At 36.2% G+C, this 22,563-nt stretch overlaps 1 protein-coding gene across 2 annotated transcripts in view; it reads left to right on the top strand.

Annotated features, from left to right (window-relative positions):
- The window catches only part of RAB3GAP1 (RAB3 GTPase activating protein catalytic subunit 1), a 109,380-nt gene that overhangs the window by 75,103 nt on the left and 11,714 nt on the right, over nt 1-22,563 (top strand). For both annotated transcript variants that reach the window (XM_008695850.2, XM_008695851.2), the window contains 2 exons: nt 11,043-11,180; nt 13,604-13,831. In XM_008695850.2, coding sequence (XP_008694072.1) covers nt 11,043-11,180; nt 13,604-13,831 — 366 coding nt within the window. The remainder of the gene's footprint in view (nt 1-11,042; nt 11,181-13,603; nt 13,832-22,563) is intronic.

The raw sequence follows: 22,563 nt of genomic DNA, 5'->3' as shown, positions 1-22,563 counted from the left end.
GTTGGGTTGTTTTTGCATAAGTATGTGAATACTTTTTATTGTGAAATACTCAACCTAGAAAAAATAAAAGCCACTACCCACTAGTTTAACTGGCATCTCTACAAGTAACCACTGTTACTGGTTTGGGTTATAATTTCGTATACCTGTTACTGTATATTGATGTACATATATGTGTATACATAAGATACGTAGTTTTGTGGATTTTTTGGTTTGGTTTTTGTTTTTTACTTTTTTAAGATTTTATTTATTTATTTTAGAGAGAGAGAGAGTGGTGGGGAGGGGCCGAGGGAGAGGGAGAAAGCAGATTCAGTGCTCAGCTTGTTCTCACAACCCTGAGATCACGACCAGAGCCAAAGCCAAGAGTTGGAAGCCCAACTGACTGTGCCACCCAGGCACCCCTTTTTTGTTTGTTTTTAACTGTGTACATTGGTGTTCAACTTTTTGTTTAATCTAGTATGTCTTAGAGATCTTTTCATGTCATTTCATGTAGGTCTACTTTATTCCTTTTTAATTGCTGTGTAATATTCTATGGCATAGAAGAGACATAGCTTATTTAACCATTCCCCTCTTAATGCACAGTATATGTTATTTGCTAGTTTTTGTTATTATAATGCTACGGTACAAATTCTTGTAGTTTTTCACATATTGTGTGTTCACATTTGAATGTGTGTGGTTTTTTTTTTAAGATTTTATTTATTTATTTGAGGGAGAGAGGGTGAGGGAAAGCAAAGAGGGAGAATGAGAGGGAGAGCAGAGTCCCCACTGAGCAGAGAGCCCAATGTGTGGCTCGATCCCAGGACTCTGGGATCATGACCTGAGCCAAAGGCAAATGCTTAATCGACTGAGCTACCCAGGCGCCCCCACATTTGAATGTTTCTTAAGGAAGAAAATACGAAGTGGATTTGCTGGATAGGCAGATACACAAATTACAAAATTATGTTCAAAAAGGCTTTACCTTTTTGTACTCTGGTCACTGGTGAATATATAGGAATAAGGGAATATTATTCTTTGCTCACCTTCCCTTTCTCAATTCCTTCCTCACATAAATCTGTATTGAGTGCCTAATATATGCCAACCACTGTTCTAGAACTTGGGAATTTAGGAGTGAAGTAGACAGTAAGGTTCTTGTACTCATGGAACTTATATTCATATTTTACTTAATTTTTTATAAACGATGTTCCCAGTCATATATATTTTTACCAATATGATGGACAAAAGTAGTATCTCAATGTTTTAGATTGTTTTTCCTGATTTTTGATGAACTTAAGCGTCATTTAGTATATTTATTGGCTATCTTTTCCTTTGACTTACCTGTCATTTTTCCTTCAGGTTCCTGACTTGTTCTTATTGATTTATATTAGTCCTTTATATTTTAGATACAAATCCTTTGTTATATATATTGTACATGTTTCCTCCTGTCATTTAGAAGACATTTATTTGCCTGCTTATTGATTTATAAACTATAAAGTGCACAAATCTAAAGTATTCTGCTCAGTGAGTTTTTTCATTTTCAAAAACTCAGGTAGCTACCATCCAGATTAAGGTGTGGAAAATTGCCATCATTCTAGAATAGTACTGATCAATAGAACTTTCTGAAAATAGAAATGGACATTTTCTATCTCTCCTGTCTAGTACTATAGCCATTACCCATTTGTGGCCATTGAGTGCTTGAAGGGTGGCTAATGCAACTAAGGAACTGATTTTTTTTATTTTAATAAATTTATTGAAATTTAAAAAGCCAGGTGTATTGGATAGCATAGCCCAGTACTCCCGTCCAGGTTAAGTTTTTTTTCTAACGTTATCACTATGGGTTAATTTTGTCAGTTTTTGAATCTCATAAATGGAATTATCTTCTGCTTACTCTTTTGTGTATAAATGCAATCATACATTTCCTACTCTTTTGAGTTGAGCTTTTTAAACTACCATGTGTGAGATTCATCCATATTGTTACATGAATCATTATTTGTGTGTGTGTTTTATTACTTTGTAATATTTTGTTACATGAACAGTCTTTTAAGTGTCTTTTGGTGAACATAGGCATTCATTTTCTTTTGGATAAATTTCTAAGAGTAGAATTATTTTTGCCATATGATAGAAATATGTTTTTGCCTTAGTAGATATTGCCAAATGGTCTCCCAGAATGGTTAAATGGTTTATATTCCCTCCAATAATATATAACAATTGTGGTTTATACCACATAATGCCTAACATTTGGTGTGTCACCACTCCCAGGTTTGATGATTTGCTAGGAGGTCTCACAGGACTGAGTATGTAGTCGTGCTCATAGCTATAATTTATTATAGTAAAAGGATACAAAGCAAAATCAGGAATAGGAAATGGCCCATGGGACAAAGTTTGGAGGATATCAAACACAGGCTTCCAAGAGTCCTCTCCTAGTGCGATCACACAGGATATGCCTAATTCTCAGTCCAGCAATGAATTGTGATCACATGTGAAATGTTGTCTACCTGAGGGACTTTTTAGAGGGTCGGTGCTCAGAGTTTTTACTGGGGGGCTGGTCACATTGGTACCCTCTGTCTAGCTCCTAGCACGTACCATAATTCCAGATTTCCGGAAGGAAAGCAGGTGTTTAGCATAAACCATATTGTTTGCACAAATAATTTAGGCACAGTGTGCCATTTTTATGAGTTCTGAGGATGTTGGGGACCCTGTCAAAATCCAAGTTTCTAGATGCCAGCAAAGGGTCAACTTTGCGAACAGGCCTTTCAGAGGATAGCAGTCTGAAGTCTGCTATGTTGAGTCTTCTCTGCATGCTTGATTATAGTCATTTAAATTTTTGGCCTTCTGGTGGGTATGTAGCAGTATCTCAGGTTTTTACATTTCCCTGGTAAATAATGCTATTGAACACATTTTCATATGTTGTATTTCATATATTGTCCATTTGGATATCTCCATGGTGAAGTACCTATTCAAAGCCTTTGAATACCACTTATTTTTAAAAGTTAGATGTTATTTTTCTTATTGCTTTGCAGGTTTTTTCATATATTCTGGATGTGAGTTTTCAGTCAGATATATGTATTATAGGTAATTTCTCCAGTCTATGGCTTGTCTATTCACTTTCTTAATGATGCCTTTTATTGAATAGATACTCTTAATTTTAACGAAGTCTGAGCTGTCAGTGTTTCTCTTATGTGGGTAGTCCTTTGTCTCCCTTTTAAGAAATCTTTTTCTATCCTGGTGTCCTGGAGATAGTCTCTTAATGTTTTCTTCTGGAAGCTTTATTGTTTTACCTGTTGCATTTATGTTTGTGACCCACCTCAAATTGACTGTGTTTGGTATGATGAAAAGGTTGATTGTCTTTTCTCTGTAAGGATATATAATTATGTTCCAACACCATTATTCAGAAGAACTGCTTTTTTCCACAGAATGGCAGTGGCGTCTTTGTTGTAAATCATATGATCGTATGTGTGTTGGTCTATTTCTGGACTATTCACTCTGTTAGTCTCTGTCCTTGTACCAATAAGATACTTATTATTGTAACTTACAGTCTTTCTGTCCTGTAGTATAAATCTTCTAACTTTGTTCTTCAGGATATCTTGGCTATCCATTGCATTTTTTGTAAATTTGAGAATCAGCTTGTCATTTTCTACATATCAAATAATCCTGTTGGGATTTTAATCCATATTGCATTGAATTTATAAATTAATTTAGGGAGAATTGACGTCTTAACAATTTTAAGTCCCATGACCATGAAATACCTTTTATTTTATTTAAGGTTTCTTTTACTTTACCTTATCAGTGTTTCTTAGTTTTCAGTGTAGAGGTTTTGCATATCTTCTATTAGATTTAATTCATAGGCTTCGTAATTTCTTAAATGTTGTTTAATTTCTTTCTTTTTTTTTTTTTTTAAAGATGTTATTTATTTATTTGACAGAGATAGAGACAGCCAGTGAGAGAGGGAACACAAGCAGGGGGAGTGGGAGAGGAAGAAGCAGGCTCACAGCAGAGGAGCCTGATGTGGGGCTCGATCCTATAACGCCAGGATCACGCCCTGAGCCGAAGGCAGACACCCAACCGCTGTGCCACCCAGGCGCCCCTAAATGTTGTTTAATTTCTTAAATGGCATTTAAAAAATTCCATTGAAAATTTTTTTCTCCGTTATGTAGAAATAGTCGATTTTTGTATGTGGACTTTGGACCTAGCAATCTTAGTACATTCACTTACTATTTCTAGCAGTTTGTAGATTATTTGCAGCTTTCTGTATACACATTCATGTTATCTGTTAATATAGACAGTTTGAATTTTGATTTTCCAACCATTATACTTTTTAATTCTTTTTCATACTTTATTACTGGACCACCAGTATAGCATTGATTAGTGTATGGATACCTGCTCTTGCTCTCAGTTTCAGGAGGAAAGCATATAATAATCATTGAATGTATTTGATGTTGATATCATTTATCATAGTAAGGAAATTCTCTTCTATTCCTGGTTTTTGAGAGTTTTTATCATGAACAGGTGTTATATTTTATGAAATGCTTTTCTGTGTACTGAGGTTAGCATTAAGCTAATTGTGAATTTTAAGTGAAATAGCACATGATAAGTGAATACAATGTCTAGTCCACAATAAGCACGCAGTTTTTAGCTGTTATTCTTCTGAGGACTTTTTCTTATAAGACATAAGTGGTGAATATTCCCTCTCAAGATGCAAGAATTTACTTAAGTTTGTAAGCAGTTTTTATATTTTGAAATGGGTTGATTTATTAATTATACAGTTGGATATTGGGATGTTTGCTTGATGATTTTAAGCATGGATTCTGTTAACTCTATTATCCATGCTTTTACTGTTTCTTTGTCAGGTGGCTATCATTTAGAAGACTAGTTTTTTTGTTTGACAGGCCTATGCTTTTTGCTCATTATATGCTTTTAAAAGTAAATTATATTCTTTAGGTATTTCATTGTTAAATTTTAGTATTAGGACACAATATTCTAATTTTAGAAACCAAGTGTATAGTTAATCTAATTTTGTTTTGGAGCATGTAGTTGGCATTGAGTTCTTGTGGTATAGACCTTGGTTTTGGAATCTACCAGAACTAGATTTATTTTCTGGCACTACCACTTATTAACAGTATTGCTAAAGAAGAAGTCAAACTGTCTCTCTTCTCAGATGATATGATACTCTATATAGAAAACCCAAAAGACTCCACCCCCAAACTACTAGAACTTACAGAGCAGTAATGTGCTCTGTGTAATTCAGTAATGTGGCGGGATACAAAATCAATGCTCAGAAATCAGTTGCATTTCTATACACGAACAATAAGACTGAAGAAAGAGAAATTAGGGAATCCATTCCATTTACAATAGCACCAAAAATCATACGGTACCTCGGAATTAACTTAACCAGAGACGTAAAGGATCTATATTCTAGAAACTACAAATCACTCTTGAAAGACATTGAAGAAGTCACAAAAAGATGGAAAAATATTCCATGCTCATGGATCGGAAGAATAAACATAGTTAAAATGTCTGTGCTACCCAGAGCAATCCACACTTTCAATGCCATCCCGATCAAAATACCAATGACAGTTTTCAAAGAGCTGGAACAAATAGCCCTTAAATTTGTGTGGAACCAGAAAAGGCCCCGAATCGCCAAGGAAATGTTGAAAAGGGAAAACAAAGCTGAGGGCATCACGTTGCTGGATTTCGAGCTATACTACAAAGCTGTGATCACAAAGACAGCATGGTACTGGCACAAAAACAGACACATAGACCAATGGAACAGAATAGAGAACCCAGAAATGGACCCTCGGCTCTTTGGGCAACTAATCTTTGATAAAGCAGGAAAAAACGTCCAGTGGAAAAAAGACAGTCTCTTCAATAAATGGTGCTGGGAAAATTGGACAGCTACATGCAAAAGAATGAAACTTGACCACTCTCTCACACCATACACAAAGATAAACTCCAAATGGACGAAAGACTTCGATGTGAGACAGGAATCCATCAAAATCCTAGAGGAGAACACAGGCTGCAACCTCTTTGACATCGGCCACAGCAACTTTTTTCATGACACATCTCCAAAGGCAAGAGAAACAAAAGATAAAATGAACTTGTGGGACTTCATCAAGATAAAAAGCTTCCGCACAGCCAAGGAAACAGTCAAAAAAACTAAGAGGCAGCCCACGGAATGGGAGAAGATATTTGCAAATGACACTACAGATAAAGGACTGGTATCCAAGATCTACAAAGAACTTCTCAAACTCAATACATGTGAAACAAATAATCAAATCAAAAAACGGGCAGAAGATATGAACAGACACTTTTCCAATGAAGACATACAAATGGCTGACAGACACATGGAAGAATGTTCAAAATCATTAGCTATCAGGGAAATTCAAATCAAAACCACATTGAGATACCACCTTACACCAGTTAGAATGGCAAAAATTGACAAGGCAGGAAACAACAAATGTTGGAGAGGATGTGGAGAAAGATGAACCATCTTACACTGTTGGTGGGAATGCAAGTTGGTACAGCCACTCTGGAAAACAGTGTGGAGGTCCCTTAAAAAGTTAAAAATTGAGCTACCCTACAACCCAGCAATTGCATTACTGGGTATTTACCCCAAAGATACGGACGTAGTGAGGAGAAGGGCCATATGCACCCCAATGTTCGTAGCAGCATTGTCCACAATAGCTAAATCGTGGAAGGAGCCGAGATGCCCTTCAACAGATGACTGGATTAAGAAGATGTGGTCCATATATACAATGGAATATTACTCAGCCATCCGAAAGAACGATTACTCAACATTTGCAGCAACATGGATGGGACTGGAGGAGATTATGCTAAGTGAAATAAGTCAATCAGAGAAAGACAACTATCGTATGGTTTCACTCATTTATGGAACATAAGAAATAGGAAGATCGGTAGGAGAAGGAAGGGAAGAAGGAAGGGGGGTAAACAGAAGGGGGAATGAACCATGAGAGACTGTGGACTCTGGGAAACAAACTGAGGGCTTCAGAGGGGAGGGAGGTGGGGGATTGGGATAGGCCGGTGATGGGTATTAAGGAGGGCACGTATTGCATGGTGCACTGGGTGTTATATGCAAATAATGAATCATGGAACGTTGCATCAAAAACGGGATGTACTGTATGGTGACTAATATAACAAAATAAAAATTATAAAAAAGAAACACCCAGTATTGCTAGTACAAGCTGTTGTCTTTCTGAGCCTTGTTTTGCTCTCTAATAACAATAATAGGTCAGTTTGCATTTTTTAGAATTTTGAGTAAATTTTATTTTTATTTTTGTGTGTGTAGGAATTCTTCAGCATAATTATTTTGCTGTGTATATAAATAGTTCATTCATTTTTATTGCTTGGTAGTGTTCCATGCATGGATATACCAGTTTGTTTATCCATTCATTTTTTGATGGACATTCCAAAAACGGTCATAAGGAAACTTTGAGGAGTGATGGATATATTCATTATCTTCGTTTTGGTGATTTTTTTCATGGGTGTATACTCATCAGATGTACCCTTTAAATCACTCTATGTAGATTATACTTCACAAAAGCGGTTAAAAAGGTTAAGTGGTTTTGTGATCAGTGATTGACAGGAAGAAAAGGAAAGTATTTCTGTTCTAACATATCTCCAGTTTGAAAGCCCTATCTATTTATTTGTTTAATAATCAAATATTAAATGCTTTAATAGCTAATAATAGTTTGTATTACTCTGGCTTGTTAAGGATTAAACCACATATGTTGAAAAGCATTTGGCATGTAAGTATCCAGCAAAGGTTAATTTATTATATCGTTTCTCTTTCCAAGTTTTAATTAACAGTATTCCTTATTTTTAATGAACTAGTTGTATATATGTTGTCTTGGTTTGATTGGGTTAATGAAGAGTCCAAGAAAGTTATTCTGGAAGCTCAAGCTTTATTTTTTTTCAAAAGGCTATGCCCCCCGCATTCATTTTAGATGCTTCATTTTTTTACATTCAAATTTATTATATAAATCTGGAATCATTTCAACTTACTTTTTTCTCAACATGCATCCTGTGTATTTAAAAATTCATTTTTATATCTTACATTTAGGCAAATCAGGGCAGATTTTTAGTCTATTTTACTATCTTACTTTAAAGTTAATCTCACTTGAATTATAATCATTGTACATGTACTTACATAAAATGGTTGGAATTCAAAATGGTCTCAGTTGAAACACTTAAAATTTCGCACTTTAGAAGTTAGCTTAAAATGTGCCATTAGGGGCACCTGGTTGGCACAGCGGTTAAGTGTCTGCCTTCGGCTCAGGGTGTGATCCCGGCGTTATGGGATCGAGCCCCACATCAGGCTCTTCCGCTATGAGCCTGCTTCTTCCTCTCCCACTCCCCCTGCTTGTGTTCCCTCTCTCTGGCTGTCTCTATCTCTGTCGAATAAATAAATAAAATCTTAAAAAAAAAATAAAATAAAATGTGCCATTAATCATTTGCCCACTTCACACACACAAAAATAAGACTTTATATAGATCCTTGCTTCATAAGAGTTGAAGCACACTTTCATATTTCTTTCATGTAGGCTTAGTTCAACCTAAAATTTGTGGCTAGGAAAAGCTTAAGAACTGTACCTAATATTCTAAAGCCAGGGCCAGAAGAGTAACCTGTGGCGAATCTGTTAGAGCAAGAGTCCTTAACTAGTGGATTGAACCAAACTAGCAGTTCTCAAAGTCAGCAACAGATAGATGTCTGAGATTCTGTCTTCATTCTGAAACTTGGTAGTTTTGCCACTTGATTTTGGGTAGGTCACTTATTTCTGTGTCTCAGTTTCATCAGCTGTAAAATGCTGTGACCTCCTCTCAGGGATCACGTGTGATCATGTATATGAGAAAGCTTTGGCATATTTAGAAGTGGTAGATACGAAAGTGTATGGTCCTCGGGCTACTTGCTGCTTATATTCCTCTTAATCATGTTCTTCTTTACTTATAGTTGGCCTTAGATTTCCAGGTGGGAGGGGTATCAGTATCTTTTCGATGTCTTGTTCCTTTCTTGCCATCCTGAGATTTCAGGGCTATAGGACAATGAAAAGTAGCTCCTTCCTAATGAAAAGACTGAAGGCCTCTGCTCTTGAGTACTGCTTCACTGGGGCTTCATATAATTTTTTTATTTGTGATATTTTGATATCAGTGGGAGGTTAAAATTAAAACCTATTTTGTCTCTAATTGCTAGCATTTATTGAGTATGTGCCAGGATTTTTTCTTCACAAGAAAGAGTCACAAAAAGCTCGAGTGATTGTCCAAGGTCATAGAGCTGGGATTCAAACACAGGCACATTGTTTCTAGAGCCCAGGCTCTTAAAACCACTATGTCATATTGCCTTACCTATTATTATTCAACCCTGAGTATCAGTGTGAGACTTTATTTTATTTTTTTTTAAGATTTTTTTATTTATTTATTCAACAGAGATAGAGACAGCCAGCGGGAGAGGGAACACAAGCAGGGGGAGTGGGAGAGGAAGAAGCAGGCTCATGGCGGAGGAGCCTGATGTGGGGCTCGATCCCATAACGCCGGGATCACGCCCTGAGCCGAAGGCAGACGCTTAACCGCTGTGCCACCCAGGCGCCCCCAGTGTGAGACTTTAAAAGCGATGCATGTTTATTGTACAAAAAAGAAAACAAAAATTCTTAATTCCATAATCCACAGATAATCACCGTTAGAGCAGTTTCTTTCCATTTTTCCTATGTCAAACAATTTTCCAACTGTTGTATATTCAGATTCTTTCCAGTTCTCACACTATTCTGAGTACTGCTACAGTGCTGTTTCTAGAAGTGGGTTATTGGGTCAGAGGGCATGATCATTAATGCCATGTATTGATTCCCAGATTGTCATCTAGAAAAGCTTATACATTATGTTCTCTTCAGCAGTGTGTGAAAGTGCCCCATTTAGGTTTGTTTCAAAAATGAGGATGATAGAAGAAAAAAGTTATTTTGTTTGTTGCTCTGTGTTTTGAATGCCATAGCTTTACCATGCTCCTACTTTATTTTTGACAGGGACATTTGGCAATGTCTGGAAACACTTTTGATTGTCATGAGATGGAGTGATGCTATAGGCATCTAATAGTAGAGGCCATCGATGCTGCCAAACATCCTACAATGTATGGGACAGGCCCACCACAAAGAATTACCCGGTCTAACATGTCCGTAGTGCTGAGGCTAGCTATAAAACCCTGCTTTATAGTAAGCTCTTAAAATCTAGAAGAAATATATTTATTGGCAAGATGCTTTAAACACTATTGGGCTTTATCTTATTATCTAGGAATAGAAAAGTCCATATTTTTTTGGCTTTAACATGAAGCAGGCAAACTTTGGTTAGTCTCTGGATTGTTGAGTGCTTCATATTTCATATATAAAATCTAATGGAATCAATTCTTAGAGAACTCTCCTAAGCCCTTTGAACAGTTTGGAATGTTCGTAATGATTCTAGAGTTGTGTTTTCCTTTAGATTTGCCTTACCTTCTTTTTTATTTGGGGTTACCATTAAAATCTATAATGTCTCTGGTTCTCAAAACAAAAATCTAAAAACTTCTTGTGGGAATTAGTAATTAGAATATCTTTGGAACCTAAACTCCAAGCAGCTTTTCCAACATAAAACTTACTTATTTGGGGTCTTTTAGTTGGGATTCAATTAATTTGCCTTTATTTTAATTTTCATATTTATCAATTTTTTTCTCTTATGAGTTACAATAAAAACCTGTTTATAACTAATGATGGCATACATAAGCATATCATTAGGACTTGACTTATCATTTATAGGCAGAAAAATGTTCAGTGCACCCAAATTCCTCTTTTATCAACCCTTGTCGAGGGAAACATGATAATCTTATTTGTTGGGGGGGGTCCTGAAAGTCATATTTATTATTAATTTGTTAATTTTTTAATGTAGGTTCCAAAAAACTTGTGAATTTCTCTAAATTCTTTTAAATACAGATCTTGTGACTGCTAGAGCTGATATAATTGTTGTCCTTATTCTATTTTTATAGTTCTGCTTTTTCTAAAAAAAAGCTGTTCATGAGCTTTGTCCTTTTGTGCTTCACAGGAACCAGCACCTATGACAGAAGATCTGCTAGAAGAGCAGTCGGAGGTTCTAGCTAAATTAGGTACATCAGCAGAAGGGGCTCACCTCCGGGCACGCATGCAGAGTGCCTGTCTGCTTTCAGATATGGAGTCTTTTAAGGTGGGTCACGCTGTCAGAGCTTGGGAGTCTATTTTGAGCTATTCTGGGATGAAGCTGTGAAAGTCACTCTCTAAAGTGGTGTGAAGGCCTGAATGTCTTTTTTATTAAACGTTTTGATTTCTTAGTAGTTACAGCAACCTACATTTATCTCCTAAAGGTCGTAGCCAGACTTGCTTCTTAAATTTAAAAAAAGAACAAATCTTTGAATAGTATTCGAAAGTTGAGAATTGAATCATTTCTTTATGTGCTTTGGGATGTTTTTCTCCTTTGTGTGTGTTTACCCAATTTAATGCATGACTTTTAGGAAACCCTTAGTATTTAACATAGGCTGCTTCATTCACCAAACCTTTTGATTGCCTTCTTTGTGACTTGTACTGTGATTAGATAAGTAGGAAATACAATGTTTATCCTCAGTTATAGTCTATTTTGGTTGTGGAGGGAGATATGTAAATAATTATGTGATGCGTTCACTTATGAAGGCAGTGTCAAAAAGGTGACTGACTCTGCTGAGTGGGTCATGGAGAGTTTCTCAGAAGAGGTACTATTTAGGATGAGTAGGCGTTTCTCCCTGGAGAATAATATTTTAAGTTTAGATATAGGCCTGTATTAGAACATAGAGGATTCAGGGGGCGCCTGGGTGGCACAGCGGTTAATCATCTGCCTTCAGCTCAGGGCGTGATCCCGGCGTTACGGGATCGAGTCCCACATCAGGCTCTTCCGCTATGAGCCTGCTTCTTCCTCTCCCACTCCCCCTGCTTGTGTTCCCTCTCTCGCTGGCTGTCTCTCTCTGTCGAGTAAATAAATAAAATCTTAAAAAAAAAAAAAAAAAAAAAAAAAAAAAAAGAGGATTCAGAGAATGGTGACATTTAGCTTATTAGCTTAAAAACCCAGGGATGAAGAAAGGTCTTTTGTTTTTGAATTACTTATTCTTGAAAGCTGAGGTAAAGCAACATATATTAAAAACAACAAAACAACCAAGTCGGTAGTCTGTTTGGCCATAGGCCTTCCTTGTGCCTCCTGCTGATACTCTGAATTGTCTCCCATGCCCAGATTTTCCTCCTTGACCTGCTGCTATTTGTGATGGCCTCCATCTCCCCATTCCGTAGCCTCCAATCAGTCCTGCTTTCATGCTGTATGCCAGCCTGAGTTTGATTTTTTTTTTCAATATAAATACCTTTTGAAAACCTATGTCACTTTTATCTTCCCTGTTAGCAGATTTTAGTGACAGTAAAAGGGAATGCTTTTATTCTCTGCTTATTTCCCCCATCTTTACCAAAAGAAAAAAAAATCTTTAGGAAGCTTCTTGAGAGGTACATGTTTTTCTTAGAGATTAAAAAGATCCAGAAAATCTGTGCATTTTGTTCTGCTGTGAGACAAGAAAGAGAGACATATTGTTTTAAAACAAATAGGTGGTGTAGTGGAAAAAGAGAAGACAGTTGACTCTCAGGGCACGTGTTAAAACAAAAAGGTAGAAAAGGGTGTATGTGCATAGTAGGACCTCTGCAGTAGCTGTTTTCATACCTGACTTCTAGCTGTCTTCATGTTTATCTGTCCCTATCCTGCTACAGCATCCTTGCAGAGGCACTTAGAAGACAAAATTCCAAATTGGAACTGTAGAAGTTTTCTTTATAGAAACGTATTGGCTCCTCATGGGAAGGTTCTGTATAATTCCAACACTGTACCTCAGTAAAACTGGGTTCATTAGACAGTTTTAGACTAACTTGGGTACCTATAAATCTCTTTAAACATGATTTTAATAAAAAGATTGTATTTCACATAGTCAAGTTACACATCTGTCTCTATGTGGGAATCAGTTAATATATTTAAGGAAATAAAGTCATTCTAAAATAGACATGGTTGCCTTTCCCTTTTTATATGGGGGTGACTTGGTATTAGGGGCCCTTAGGAGAGTCTGCAGAGCTTTGGATCAATGCTGGTATGTACCTGAGGTCCTACACCTCGCAATAGGACGGGGCCTATTCTCGAGCATGTCCTTCAAGTACATACCTTAACAGTAGAAAGAAGATAAGCCATAGCTGAAGTGAGCCTTGACTCTCTCCTGGTAGCTGTATGTTCAGCCTGGTATAGTAAGGCCAGGCAGAAGGAAGAATTCTTGTGTGAAAAGTTTTGTTTTGTTTTTTTTTTAACTTCAGTAGTGCAGGAGTTCAGTATTTTTTTCTTCAAGTTCATTCTTTTCTCTCAAGGTCTATCTCTAGTTCCTAAGATGTTTTTATGTGGGTGTGTTATTGCCGGGTTAATAACTAGATCTTTGTACATGAATCCTGAGTCATGCAGCAATCTTGATTCATTGTAGTTCACAGCATTTTTTTGTTGCTTTTTGTAAAAGTATGATTTTGTAAACAGGTTTATCACTACCTGATGATTTTTATTTGGTTCTGCTGAATTTTTTTGCCTTATTTTAGGCAGCTAATCCAGGTTGTTTTCTGGAAGATTTTGTGAGGTGGTACTCACCCCGGGATTATATTGAAGAGGAAGTCATTGATGAAAAGGGCAACATGGTTCTGAAAGGAGAACTGAGTGCCCGAATGAAGATTCCAAGCAATATGTGGGTAGAAGCCTGGGAAACAGCTAAGCCAATTCCTGCTAGAAGGCAGAGGAGACTTTTTGATGATACACGGGAAGCAGAAAAGGTAACTGAGGTTTGAGTATCTAATACTAAAAAGCTAACAATTGTTCTAGCATCTTAAAAACTCGCTATAATAGACGTTAAAGCTTTGGACACACTTGAGAAACAAAGCTTTGAAATTTAATGGGCCTTTTATATATCTGCTATTCACATTTAAATTTTAGAACTATTTGCAAATAGGCTGGAGAATATAAGAAATGTATATTTTATATAGAATGCTTACCATTGGACTGTCTTATAGCATATGTCAAAACCCTTAAAGATGGTCACATCCTTTGACCTAGCAGTTCAACTACCAAAAAATTTATTAAGGAAATAATAAGAAATACATAAATATTAATGTGTAAGAACAATGTTCAACAAAGTTTTCTAGTGAAAAGTTAGATACAACAAAAGTTTCCAGAAATAAGGCTTGGTTCAGTAAATATGGTATAATCATTTGGTGGACTGCTTTGTAATTATTAAAAAATATTTAGAGTTCTGGAGAATAGTGACAGCCACCTGATAACAAATTGTCCTACACACTCTCCCACTCAGCTCCCCCCAAGCCCCATGATATTAGTAAGAAGATAAATCTATGCCTTCAGCATTAAGATATAGAGACTATAGTGACCTTTGAATTAACTTTAAGTAGAGAAATAAGCCAAATTTCAACAGAGTTCCTAGTGCTGTAAGCCTGTATATAGAGAGTGGGGGCAGGGAGTCTTAAAAAGAAGAGCCAAAAGATATGGAAGACTTAGATGGAGCACAGTCACCCCAGAAGGAGAGAACTTAACATTAATACTCAGTGCAAAATAACGCAAATACGGCTTGATAGTTCACAGCACTGGCTATAGAGAAGGGGCTTGAAGTGGGCAGGAATATAAGTGGACGCTCGGAGAGACACTGCCTTGGCAAGAAACAGATATATAGAGACGGAATGATACCATTTGAGATAAAGCAATGATGGGAAAAAAGGAATAAGGGGAAAATTAGGGATCCTGCAGAAATGCAGGAGAAATAAGACCTATCGGCCTCTGTCACCCCCTCCCCCATCCAGACAAATGGTACAAAAGAGGGCACTTTTAAACTGTGATATGACTAGTATTGGTAAAGAGCAGACCATATCCATACAAAACTACTATAAAAAAGCAGAAAATACAGATACAGTTATTTGAGCTAATAAAAACATTTCCCAGAAGATTGACCATGAAGGAGAAAAAAATTGTAACACTCCAAAAGGAGTCAGATGTCCTCAAACCAGCATGAAATATATAAAAAATCATGTTTAATTAGAATTACTAAAGCCAAGAGCAAAAATGGACCAAAAAACCCCACAAAGAAATGAAACCACAGCTGGTTTAACTCAGGATAGAAGTATAAGAATAAGCCAACCATATCAAAAATAAAGACTAAATTATAAAGGGCCCAAAGGAGAATGGATTTACACTTAAATTTAATAAAAGGTACAAGGAAAAGCAGCAAAAACAGCCAAGAGAGTGAAAATGGATGACAAGTAAAAGAAGTTGAAGAGAAACTAGTAGAAATGAAAGACAGGGAAAGTAGGAATAATACTCATTTTATCAGAGTCTTTGAAGAGGAACAACCAAAACATTGGAACAGAAGTAATATTTGAAACTGCAATCCAAGAAAACTTTCTGGAAATAAAGGAAAACCTGAGTTTACATGTTGAAAGGGCCCTTTCACTAGGTGCAGGGAAAAATGCACCATAAATAATGAACTCCAAAATACATCATTGTGAAACTACTAAAACTTAAATATTTAAAGAAAAAAAGATTTTCAGGACTTCTAGGCAAAAAGATGAAAATAACTTGGAAAGAGGTGTCATATTTCTCAAAAGCAAGGCAACATGGGACAGCATTTTCAGGAAATGTAAACAAAAAGTGCAAACCAAAGATTTATATCCTACCAAGGTGTCCAAATAATCAAGGCTCTAAGAATATTTTCTCTGAGGTTTTGCACATATAAATTTTGTGCACATGCACCCTTTTGATGAATCCACCAGAGTTGCCCTGTCTAATAGAACTTTCTACAGTGTTAGAAACATTCTACAGCTGTGATGTTCAGAATTACAGCCACTGGCCATTTGTGGCTCTAATGAACACTTGAAATGTGGCTAGTATAACATAGGAACTGAATTTTTAAGTGGCTGCATGTGGCTAGTTTCTGCCTTGTTCATATTGAACAATCAAGAGATGACTGGAGAAACGACAAAAGGCCAGCGGTGAGCATTTTCTTTCTTTAATTTTAGAGCTAAGACTAAATAAACCTAGGTGAGGATATGAGTAGAAAAAGAAGATGGTAATCAGAGGATACCATTTAAAATTGTCAGACCAGATTATAAAACACTTAAAGCGAGGGAATTAAGGACAGCATAAAAAGTATTACTGCAAAGATCTCTACTAGAGTAAAAATATAAACCTTCTTAAGTACCAACAGAGTTTTTTTAAAAAGGCAGAGAACACACCAAATTGAGAAACACACGTAATAACAATCAAACCAGAATAATAAGTCATATAAAACCCAACTCTGCTACAAACAAGGGTTTCAGTGGTTTAAAAAGGCTACAAAGTCAGAATGGATAAAATAAAAAGGCAAGAAATAGGAAGTGTTGACAAGGATGTGGAGAAAAAGGAACTCTCATGCGGGGTTGGTGGAAATGCAAATAGGTGCATCCATTGTTTCCTCAATTAACATATGATCAAGTAATTCCACTACTGGGTATTTACCCAAAGGAAATGAAATCACTGATTTGAAAAGATGCATGCACCCCTATGTTTATTGCAGCATTATTTACAAAAGCCAAGATATGGAAGCAGCCAAAGTGTCTATTGAGAGAGGAATGAATAAAGAAGATGTGATATATATCTACAATAGAATATTACTCAGCCCCGAAGAATGAAATCTTGCCATTTGCAGCAACATGGATGGACCTAGAGAATGTAATGCTGAGTGAAATAAGTTAGAGAAAGACAAATACCATATGATTTTGCACATAAGTGGAATTTAAGAAACAAAACAAAGAAAAAGGAGGGGAAAAAAAAAAAAAACGACTCTTAAAGATAGAGAGCAAACAAATGGTTGCCAGAGGGAAGATGCCAGAGGGAAGATCGCCTGTGGGGATGTGAGTGAAATAGATAAAGGGGATTGAGAGTACTTATCTTGATGATCACTGAGAGGTAGATAAAATTGTTCATCACTATATTGTACACCTGAAACTAATATAACACTGTATATTATGCTTCAAAAAAATAAATACGTAGAATAGGGGTATAATCAGAGTGAGGGTATAACCAAATTATTCCTTTAGTTTTCTTCCAATGCTTAACTATATAATTAAATTTTATTTTATCACACACACAAAAAGGTTATGAAGTAAACAATGGACAAAGATTTGCCAGGTACGTGAGAGCAATAAGGAAAGCAGGGGTTATGATCCTGATACGAAATAAAGCAGAAGTAAAACAGAAAAGCATTAAACGATGACACAGAGATGCTTTATAATCTAAAAGTAGTATTTCACAGTGAGGATATAACATTTGTCAATGTTTATACACTAGATAACACAGCCATCTATAAAAATAGGAAACCACAGGAGATAAGAGTAGAAACAGATTGAAACACACTAATAACAGAGGACATTGAACACATTACAGTGAACACATTACTCTTAATACAAGACAGTTGAGTAGACAAAACTAAAGAAAGATCGAAACAAGGTAGTAAGGTTGATCTTTTACGTATATCCCAAACACTCACCTTGACAGTAGAGACTGTACCTTTTCTTTCATGTTCACATGGAAAATTTACAAAAACTGATAGTATATTAGGGCTGAAAGAGAATATCAGCAGGATTCATAATAGAAATATAACCAGTACTCTGATCTCTGGAATAAAACTAGGAATTAAAAATGAAACAATAACAAAAAACTGGGCCTTCTACTTGGAAATGTAAAAGCCTTATATTAACTCTTGGGTAAAGGAGAAATACTAAGACAAATTTCTGAAAAATAATGAAAATGCTATACACCCAAACCTATCAGATATATTTTAGGAGTCATCAAAGGAAAATCCATAGACTTAAATACCTGTATCAAGAAAAAAACAGAAGAATGAAAATTACTGAATTAATAAATTTCTAACTTAAGAAGTTAGAGGAAGAACAAAGTAAAACAGAAAGTGAAAGGAAGGCAGTGATAAAGATAAAAGCAAAGAGTGATGAAGTAGAGAACAGAAAAAAGATCAAATTAATCTGGTTTTATTAAAAAAATCAAAATAGACACATGGTTGACTGCTTTAATCACAAGAGAGGGAAAAGCATGCATATACAAAATAAGAAATGACAAAAAGTGCCAATAGCTATTGATATGGAGTAAATAGTAGGAAAAAACACAATACTTTGGATAATTCTATGTATAAATTTGTATAAATTTGAAAACGAAGATGAAACGGATGATTTCCTAGGAAAATACAGTATATTAAAAATGACTAAAGATAGAAAATGTAAACAGACATTTCCATAGAAGAAATAGACACAGTTAACCAAGAAATGACCCCATAAAAAAACCACCAGGCCTAGATGGTTTCACAGGTGAATTCATCTAAATGTTGAGAGACCAGACTGTCCCAGTGCTGCTTAAATTGTTTTGGTACGTAGCAGTTGGAGGAAATTTCCCAAAATCTTTTGTTGGAAACGTTGACTATAACATTGGTCCCTAAGTCTGATAAAAGTAGCATATAAAAAAAGTACAGACCAGGGGCGCCTGGGTGGCACAGCGGTTAAGCGTCTGCCTTCGGCTCAGGGCGTGATCCCGGCGTTATGGGATCGAGCCCCACATCAGGCTCTTCCGCTATGAGCCTGCTTCTTTCTCTCCCACTCCCCCTGCTTGTGTTCCCTCTCTCGCTGGCTGCCTCTATCTCTGTCAAATAAATAAAATCTTTAAAAAAAAAAAAAAAAGTACAGACCAGTAGTACTTAAGAAATTGAATGCAAAATCCTAAGTGAACAGACTCTCACCACTTTAAGAAAATAATACATGTCGACTGAGTGCAACAATGATTATTTGGTAATCTACTTATTAATTTCATTAATAGGTTTAAACAGAAAATATTCCCATATATACTCAAAAAGTCTTTGATAAAATTTAATACTCATTCCTAATAAAATTGAGAAATAAGAATGCGTATTTTCTTAAAATGAAAAATATATGTAGACCTCAATTCTAAACACAGCATCTTAATGGGGGAACCCTAGAGTTACTCTCACTAAGGTCAGGAGTGGGGCAATGGTGCCTACCATCTCTACTTCCATTTAATGTTATTCTGAAGTTATTACCCACTATAATTAGAAAAGAGAAAGCAGAAGCGTAGGACTTGAAAAGGAGAACTTTTTATTTGTAGATGAAGTGACGGTATACCTGGAAAAATCTAAAGAATCAGTGATAAAAGTAATTCATACAGAAGAATTCAGCAAGGCAGCAGGATATAAAGTTAATGTATCTAGTAGTATTCATGTACACAAATAATAACCACTCTGAAGATGTAAATGAGTTTCTCTTCATTATAAGAGAAAAAAATGGTTAAATACGTAGAAATAAACTTAACCAGAAATATTAGAAATATGAATAAAAAAAGTAAAACACTCTTGAACAATAGCTGTTGCTTATTCTTGGTTAGGAAGTCTCAACATCATTAAGGTCAATTCTCTTTAAATTAATTTATAAATTTAATGCAGTCCCAATAAAATACCAAAAGTCTTTACTATGGAGCCAGACAAGTTGATACTCAAATTTATTTGGAAAAATAAATATGCAGGCTTAGGACTTACAGGTTTGGGGAGTGACTGTTAATGGGTTTCTTTTTTGGGTGATGGAAATGTTCTAAAATTGATTGTGGTTTTGGTTGTACAACTCTGAATATACCTAAAACCATTGGATTGTACACTTTAAATGGGTGAATTGTTACTTTAAAAAAGCATGCAAAAGTAGCTAAGAATAGATTGAAAAGAAAGAGCTCTGAGGTAGGTGAATTGGTGGGCGGGGGGCCAACTAACCTGACCAGATACTAAAGCATAGTTCACAGCCTCACTATTTAAATAATGTGATGATGGTGCATAACTAGACAGCCCAGTGAAACCAAATAGAAAGTCCATAGATACACGTAGAAATCTAGTATATGATAAAGATGGCATCTCATATCACTGATCTAGATAGCTCTTTTATTTTACTTTATTTTTTAGGGGGGGATGGAGGGGCAGAGGGAGAGAATCTTAAGCATGGAGCCTGACTTGGGGCATGATGAGGGGCTTAATCTCACAACCCTGAGATCAGGCATGACCTGAACTGAAATCAAGAGTTGGGCGCTTAACTGACTGAGCCACCCAGGCTCCCCTAGATGGCCCTATTAATAAATTGTTTTGGGATAACTGAATACAACCATTTGGCAAAAGATAAAATTAGATCTGTTTCTCATACCACACACAAGAATGGACTGAAAAAGAAAAGTCAGAAGACAAATGATAAACTGAGAGAAATATTTGTAAACTGGGAGAAATATATGTATTACAGATAAAGGGCCAAAATACTCTAGAAATATGGGCAAGAGGTCTGAGGAGATAACTCATCCCCCCAAAATATAATTACCCTTAAACTTTTCAAGAGACGTTCAACTTCATTCATAATAAGAGAAATGCAAATTAAATAACTTCACTGAGATAACCATTTCTCACACATCACATTTGTAAAAATTTAACAGCTTAATTAATACTCAATGAGGCCCTGAGGCAATAGCTCTTATACATTACTGATTAGAGGCTGGATGGTACAATCGCCTGTGGAGAGGAATTTGGCAATATTTAATAAAATTTACATATGCATTTACCCTTTCCCCCCAAAAGCAATTCCACTTCTAGGAATTTACCCTAGTATTTTCAACAGTACAAAAATAAAGATGTACTAAGTTGTTCATTGCTGCATTAATTGTAATTAGAAAATAGTGGAAACTATATGCCCAAACTTAGGAGCTTTATTGAATACTGTGGTTCATCTACATAACTGAGGACTATGCAGCTGTTAAAATGAGGAAGATATCTGTTACCTGATAGTGATTTCTAGGATATATTTTTAAGAGAAAAGTAAAGTGCGAATTAACATATATAATATGCTTCATTTTGTGTAAAAAAGGGAGATTAAGAAAACATGTGTCTGTTTATCTTCACAAAAAGAAATTTATCTTCACAAAACAGAAAACACTGAAGTTAGTTACCCAGAATGTTTGAAAGGGGAGGAAAAAATAGAGTAAAAGGAATATGGGAGGGAATGACATTTAGGAAAGAGTATTCTTTCTGTATACTTTCGACTCCTGGAAAAAATGTTAATTCTCTATATATTGAAAAATCAGCAAGAATGGAAAGAGGGGAATGACCAAAGCAAACAGATAAATTAATCTAGGTGTGTGTGTGTGTGTGTGTGTGTGTGTGTGTGTGTGTGTGTGTTTAAAGATTTTGTTTGTTTGGCAGAGAGGAGAGCACAGGCAGCGGGAGCCACAGGCAGAGCAGGCAGAGGGAAAAGCAGGCTCCCTGCTGAGCAAGGAGCCCAATGGGGGGCTCCATCCTAGGGCCCTGGGATCATGACCTGAGCCGAAGGCAGACGCTTAACCAACTGAGCCACCCAGGTGTCCCTGTCCAGGTGTATTTTAAATGAATAACATAACCACACTGAAACGGGGTCAGGGTTGGGAGGAGGATCTAATTCAGTAATTTATGATCACATAGGATATGTTTGACTGTATACCCCCAGGTATGGGGAGAGGTGGGATATCACTGCAAACAAATCCTAAACTCTATATTCTATATTTGTTTTTTGTAGTGGTGTTGGGTATGTAATTCCTAAACTTTTAGGTTGATTATTATTTGAGCAAATGAGTAATTAAATGTGTCGGTATTGTTGGAAGCCAGAATTCTCACTGTGGAAGTGAGATGCGAACATGGAATTGAGGAAAGCAAGGAAGACCAAATGGCAGTGCATTGGAATTGGTGGTATTGGTGTGAACCCATAGATAGATATGTGGGTATGAACATATGCATATATATATTTCCTAGCTTTTTTCTGAAGGGGTCTAGAAACAGTGACATCTCTAGCAGTGAACACACATATATATTGATTTCTAGGATATTTCTCATTAAAAGGAACCATACTTTCCTCAGAGAAATGGCTGATTTCAGAATTGGGAGAAGGAAGGTATAAGATGAGTGTGGAACATTGTATGTTGCAGAAAATAAGGAACTGCTTAAAAAAAGAGAGAGGTATATCATAAGGAGATAGTTTGAAGGGACTCTTACTCGCAAAATCTGGACAATTTGAATGGCAAATAACTAAGGACAGTAATGAATTATAAACTAAAACTTGGAACCCATGGGTCCACATTGACAATTTGCAGATAAAGAAATGGGAGAGAAGGGAGGTGTTTCAGCTCAAAGATGACCAATAAATATGGAGGATACGCCGAAGTAGGAAACTCTTCATTTTACATCCATATTCATACTAAAGATTGGTTCAGGTGAGAATTGTCAGTAGATGTCTAGGTGGAAACTAGGGTGAGGAGCATCATTCTTGCACGGTTTTAAAGTGTCTCTCCAAGACAACTGGAGAATTGCAAGAAATTATAACTATGTGGTAGAGAAATGGGGCAATCCCTTGAGTGGATGGTCAAAATTAATATTACTAATAAGGGGTATAGA

The sequence above is a fragment of the Ursus maritimus genome, unplaced genomic scaffold (assembly GCF_017311325.1).
Source record: "Ursus maritimus isolate PB19 unplaced genomic scaffold, ASM1731132v1 scaffold_1, whole genome shotgun sequence".
Lineage (NCBI taxonomy): Eukaryota > Metazoa > Chordata > Mammalia > Carnivora > Ursidae > Ursus > Ursus maritimus.
This window is presented reverse-complemented; position numbering and strand designations above follow the sequence as displayed.